The sequence below is a fragment of the Cystoisospora suis genome (genome assembly GCF_002600585.1).
Source record: "Cystoisospora suis strain Wien I chromosome Unknown contig_3660, whole genome shotgun sequence".
Lineage (NCBI taxonomy): Eukaryota > Apicomplexa > Conoidasida > Eucoccidiorida > Sarcocystidae > Cystoisospora > Cystoisospora suis.
Window position 1 is genome coordinate 235 of NW_027156455.1, and position 6,072 is coordinate 6,306.

The 6,072-nt window shown below is 41.6% G+C and overlaps 2 protein-coding genes across 2 annotated transcripts; one reads left to right on the forward strand and one right to left on the reverse strand.

Annotated features, from left to right (window-relative positions):
* Nucleotides 1-470: 470 nt before the first annotated feature.
* Nucleotides 471-2,947, reverse strand: CSUI_007088 (RuvB family 2 RuvB family 2 protein; the record flags this gene model as incomplete). Its single annotated transcript, XM_068067238.1, has 3 exons — nucleotides 1,688-2,947; nucleotides 1,091-1,209; nucleotides 471-602 (listed from the first exon to the last, which is right to left on the reverse strand). Coding segments are annotated over exons 1-3 (450 nt in total), but the record flags the coding sequence as incomplete, so codon positions are not given.
* A 139-nt stretch (nucleotides 2,948-3,086) lies between these two features.
* Nucleotides 3,087-6,070, forward strand: CSUI_007089 (uncharacterized protein; the record flags this gene model as incomplete). Its single annotated transcript, XM_068067239.1, has 1 exon — nucleotides 3,087-6,070. A coding segment is annotated over exon 1 (2,529 nt), but the record flags the coding sequence as incomplete, so codon positions are not given.
* Between the last annotated feature and the right edge of the window lie 2 nt (nucleotides 6,071-6,072).

Consider the following 6,072-nt stretch of genomic DNA (forward strand, 5'->3'; position numbering starts at 1 on the left):
GCAGGTACGGAGGAACGGAAGGAGGATGAGGAGAAGGTGGGCAAACGCGTGTATTACTAGTGGTAGATAGGGTCAGATATAAAAATCCTATCATATATCCGCTTGATACAATAGACTTCTCTCTCTAATCTATCTATCTCTAATCTATCTTTAATCTATCTAACCTTAGAAATTTTCGCCTTTAATTCATCTCTTTATCTCACTGTCTCTTTATGAATGAGCTATGAGGACTGCCTGACAAGAAGAGAAAGAAGAAAGAAGACTTGCAAAGACTCCTACCAGTACTACTACACGAAAAAGAGAGAGAGACAGAGAGAGAGACACATTCACTCTCAGATAAGAAAGAAATAGAGATGACATAAACATATATCCTTTCTTTCTCTCTCTCTCTTAACAGGACAAAAAGAGAGAGAGAAGAGAGAGAAGAGTGTGTATGTTGGATGGGAGAGATGAAGGAAGTCCTTCTGACCTCCTTCAATGACTTCTGCTTCTTGTTTGACGAGAACGTTAATCGACCGACGAAACGCCTGCGTCAGAGCCTCCGTCTTCGACATCTCCAAACTAAATATCTCACTGCCACTTATATGTGTAAACGGAGTAGACTACAGAAAGAAAGAAAGAAAGAAAGGAGAGAAAGAAGCGTCTTTCTTCTGGAGTGAGAAGAGGAGGAGGAAATGACTCACCTACTACTATTGGAGAAGAAAAGAGAAAAGAAAAGAAACACATCCAGTTGGGGACAGACCAAAACGCATCGGCCACACACATCCCTCACACATACACTCCGATATCTATCTATCCATCTATATCTATATATATATATATACATATATATAAACATATATATATATATATACCTCTATATGTATTGGAGTTAGTTGTGTAAGGTGGTGTGTATGTGTACATATGCATACACATAGAGATACACATAGGGACATGTCTATATGTAGATATATATATATATATATAGAGAGAGAGAGAGAGGGAAGGTGAAGGGGGAGACCTATAAAATCGAGAAGAGAGAGAGAGAAAGTTGAAGAAAGGAAATAGATAGACAGAGAGAGAGAGAGGGAGTGGAAAGGGAGGGCCGTACCTCTCCTAATTCTTTTGCAATAGCCATAGCAATGGCCGTTTTGCCGCTCCCGGGCTGTCCCGCTAGAAGCACCGCTCGACCTGCGATACGTCCAGCCTTCACTAACTTACACACTAAACCTACACACATACATACATACACATATATATATATACATATACATATATATATGCAAGTATATATATATATATACTCATACCTACGTGTTCGTTGATACATACATCTCCACATAGATCCATGGGAAAAGAAAGAGAGAGGGAGAGAAGAGAGAAAAAGATAAGAAGAGAAAGAGGAAGAGAGAGAAGGAGAGACATTTGAAGAGAGAAAGGAGGAAAGATGAAGATGGAGGAGAAGTGGAAGCATTCTACAAGTCCAACGTACATACACTTCACGTCGGGATTGATCTTCTACTTCTTCCTCCTCTCTTTATGGAGAAACATACGAAGAAGAGAAGAGAAGAAAGACAAAAGAGAGAAAGAAGAGGAAGAAGATGAATGTGTCGATGGAGAGATGAAGTATAGCTAGTCACCCTGACACGGATGTTTCTCTCGTCTTCTTTGAACCTTCTCTTTCTTTTCTTTTCTTTTCGTGTATTACCTGCGGCTTTCCGTGCGTCGGGTTGACCGACCATTCCTTGTGAGAATTTCCTAGGCTGGAGAAGGTCAGTCAGACCTAAGCCTCGTATATGGGAATGCGCTGCAATTCTCTCCACTCTATTCACATCTGCGACCTCCTGCACGCACCTTATCCCTCCACCCCCCGAAGAAGACGAAGAAGAAGAGGCACTACTATCCATCTTGAAAGAGAAAGAAAGAAAGGAAAAAAGAGAAGAAAAGAAGAAAGAAAGGAAGAGAAGGAAAGAAGAAAGAAAGGAGTTCTTAGTAGTAGGGGGGAAAAGACAGAGAAAGGAGAGAAGAAGAAAGAAGTTGAGAGAAGAAGAAAAAGCGAGAAAAGGAATGAAAGGTGAAGAGGGAAGTGGCGAAGAAGAGAAGAGAAGAACGAAGGGGAGAGAAAGAGATGTGAATCTTGTGCTATATCTGTCAATGAAGACAAGCTGAAACAGAAGACAAGAGAAAGGAGTAGAAAAGGACAAGAAAGTGCAAGGTTTGTCTTCGATCTTCTAGAAAGATATGCACGATCTGAAAGAGAAGATCTCTCGAGAATAGAAAGAAGAATAGAAGAAGAATCAGGTAGGCGGCTACGATCACCCACCTTGTCTTAAGGAAAAGTGGAAAAAGACAAAGACAAAGACAAAGAAGAAGAAGGAGTGCGCCGCCGCGTCCTCCTTCTTCTGCTGTCCCGCTAAAGAAAGACAGGAAAGGAATCTCTTCTTTTTCTTCTTCTTTTTCTCTTCTTTTCTGTTCTTTTGCATCGAAAAGAAGAAAGAAAGAAAGGATTTAGAAGATCTTCTCCGTTAGTAAGAAGGAAGAAAACGAAAGAAAGAAAGATGGATAGATGGATAGATAAGAGGAGAGAAGAGAATTTGCACTAATGTCTAGGCCTTTGCTTGGACGTAAAGCAGGGGGTAGGTACGGACGGTGTAAGAGGCGAATTCTTTCTTTCTCTCTTTCTTCTTTGTTTCTTTCTTTCTTTCTCTTCTTTTTCTTCTCGCCTTATAGAAGAGGAAGGGGAAAAAGAGAAGAGTGTTCTTCTTGTGAAAGAGAGAGAAAAGGATGAGAGAAGAAGAGAGAAGTTGAAGAAAGAAAAGAAGAAAAGAAGAAAGAACGTTAGCAGCGTAAGAAAAAGTGCAAACGCAAACACGCGGGATGAAGAAGAAGAAAAGAATGAGAAATGGGAGAAGAGAAAAAGAAAAAGAAAGAAAGAAGAAGAAAGGTACCATAAACTCTCTTCAGAAAGAGAAAGATTTCTAAAGAACATACAGAAGAAGAAGAAAGAACGCGATTCACATGCATTCTTCATCTCTTCCTTCGCTCCCAGTCTCCCACTCTCTCTCTCTCTGTCTCTTTCTCCCTTTCTGTCTCTTTCTCTTTCTCCTCGAGTCTCTTCAAATCTTTACGCACTTTCTCCGAATCTTCTCGGAAATTAGAAGCAGTCACAAGTCACTTCTTTCTATCTTGCTTCTTCTTCTCTTTCTTTCTTTCTTTTTATCTTTCTTGCAGGCTTCGTTTCTTCTCCTCTCTCCCTTCTTTCTCCCCTGTTCAAGATGTAAAGAAGAAGAAGAATAAGAAGAATAATACATTTCCTCCTCTCCTCGCTTTTCTTTCCCTCTTCTGCCTCGACTGTTCATACGTACATACAGACACAGCACAAAGGGAGAAAGCGCGACCGAGAGAAAGAAAGAGTGAGAAAGAAAGAAAGAAAGAAGAGATTGTTTCTCAGTCTTCATGGAATTTCTTTCTTTCTCACTCCTCCTTTCTTTCTTTCTTCTTTCGTAGACTCGAGAGAGGCGACAGGCTCCTTTCTCTCACGACTTCTCTCTTTTCTACAGATGGAGAGGAAATTGACTACGGCAAACTTTTCTATCCAAGGTGCTAGCGCTGCATGTGTATATACGAAAATGATTAAGATAAGTAGAAGAGGAAGGGGGGGTGAAATATCCATATCTCCTTGCATGAACACTGGCAGGAAGAGAAGGAGAAAGACGACGATGAGGTGTATAGACACCTCATGGGACAAGGGACATAGGCCTCTCTTAGGGAACGAGGAATCTTTTCTCTCTCATTCGTCATATTCTTCTTTCCTTTCTCTTCGGTCTTTCTTGGCATCTAAGGAAATTTCTTCTCCCTTCAAACATATTCCACCTTTTCTCTCAGCAATCCCCAGCAAGAGATTCTTCTCTTCATCTCTCTCGTCTTCTTCCCCTAGTTCTCTCTCTTCTTCTCCTTCTCCTCCTCTTTCTCCTTTCTCCTTATCATGGAGTGGAGCTAGAAGAAAGAGTGTAAGATGGAAGAAAGAAAGAGAGAAAGAGTTCTCAGGCCTCTCCTTTTCTTCTTTTTCCTCCTCATCTCGTGTTGGTGGAGAAAGCATTTGCCTGACATGTTGGCTCGTTAGCTCCTATCTTTCTTCTCTCTCTTCCCCTTCTTCTCCTCCTCCTCCATCGATCCCCTCCCCATCCTTCCTCGCTTCTTCTCTCTCTTTCGCTCCACCTTCTTCATCTTCCGAAACCTTTCCAAGTTCTCTGTCTTTCTATCGCTTCTCTTCTTCTTCTCCTCCTCCTTTCTCTTCTTCCTCTTCTTTCTCTTCTTCCTCTTCTTCTTCTTCTCCCTCTTCTTCTTCTTCTCCCTCTTCTTCCTCTTCTTCTCCCTCTTCCTCTTCTTCTTCCCCTTCTTCTCCCTCTTCTTCCTCTTCTTCTTCCTCTTCTCCATGGTGGACAAGAAATGTCGAGACTTCACAAGATTTCCATAAGAAGTCGAGGAAGTTTCTATCTCATGGAGAGAAAGAAGAAGAAGAGAAGAAGAAGAAGATGAAGAAGAAGAAAGAAGAAGAAGATGCCCCAGGTGAGAGTTCAAGGACGCTTCAAGAAGAAGAAGACCCAAAGTCTTTTCTTTCTCTCCATCCTTCTTCTTCTTCTTCCTTCTCATCTCCATCCTTCTTTTCTTCTTTTCTCGAGAAGAGACACGGGAGAGACCCTTCAATACAGCATGACACCTTCAAGAATTCTTCTTCTTCTTCTCTTTCTTCATCTTCTTCTTCTTGCTTCATTCACCAGACAGATCAGAAGAAAGAAGAAGAAGAGATCGACCAAACTTTTCTTGATGAGTCTCAACAGCCTGACAACAGAAAAGCGAATGAAGACCTCTCCCCTTCTTCTTCTTCTCTTCTTTCTTCTTCTCCTCCCGCTTCCTATTATAAGTTAAGATCTCTAGTATCGACAGCATCGATGGCTCTAAGGAGAAACTATCGAGACGTCTCCTTCTGGAGATCCCTTGGAGACGAGACTATTCACACTCTCTCGATCATACAGACTGAACAAGATTTCTACTTCTTCTCCTCGCCTCTCTCTTCTTCCCCTGGCACTGAAGCCAATCCCTCTCTCCATCAACACAGAAGCACCAATAGCCTCTCTTCTTCTTCTCTTTCTTCTTCTTCTTGTTTGCGGCGGTTAGGTGTGTATTTGAGTGTGTTGATCAATTGCTTCAAGCAGATAAGATTCTATCACGAGGAACTCTTCTATACAGTTGAACAGACATGTCTGGTGTATATACACTGTCTATCTTTACACGATGCATCTTTACTAGCGTCATCTTTCGCGTCTTTCCATCATCCCTCTCCTTCTTTCTTCTTTTCTTTAGCCGACTATATCTATCACACGTCTAAATCTCCTTCCCCATTGCATGCGACCATTGCAAGAGATCTATCTCTCTATCTCTTTTCTTCTTCTCTTCCTGCTGACTCTAAAGAAGAAGAAGAGAAAGAGAGTCGACCATCTTCTTCTGATCAAACAGACATTCTCTCCTTCTTAAGAAAAAGAAGAAATGAACGTGTATCTTCTTTCTTATCTTATCTTCCCAACGGTCGCTCAGGGTTTGCTTCTCCCTCTTCTCTCATTCTCACATCTATCCCTCCTCCCTCTACCTTTCCTCTCTCTCTTCTTCTCTCGTCACAGTCTTTCTTTCTTCAAGCCCATGCCCACAACTCGACCACTACCCCGTCTTCTTCTCTCTCTTCATGTATGAAGAGATCCTCTTCTTCTTCTTTCTTTTACCGAGAGATTCTCTGCAAGTTAAGTATCTCCTGGATACATCTAATAGGCGCTTATTCTCGCATGAACGTTTCTCATGCAGAGCTCTTCGAATTAGCTGCCCTTCCTTTATGTGCTTTTCTAAGTGAGGAGAATCAACCTTATCTGGTGTATATACACCGGAAATGTCTTGAGGAGACACACCGAAGAAAAGCAAAGAAACAGTTCGAAGCGGGTGTCTCAAGAGGCAAGTCATTCTTCGTCTTTCTTCAGAACGCAGACCAGACAACGAAAAGACTTACTCAAGAGAAAAATGTCTTCGAAGAAAAAGAAAAAGAAG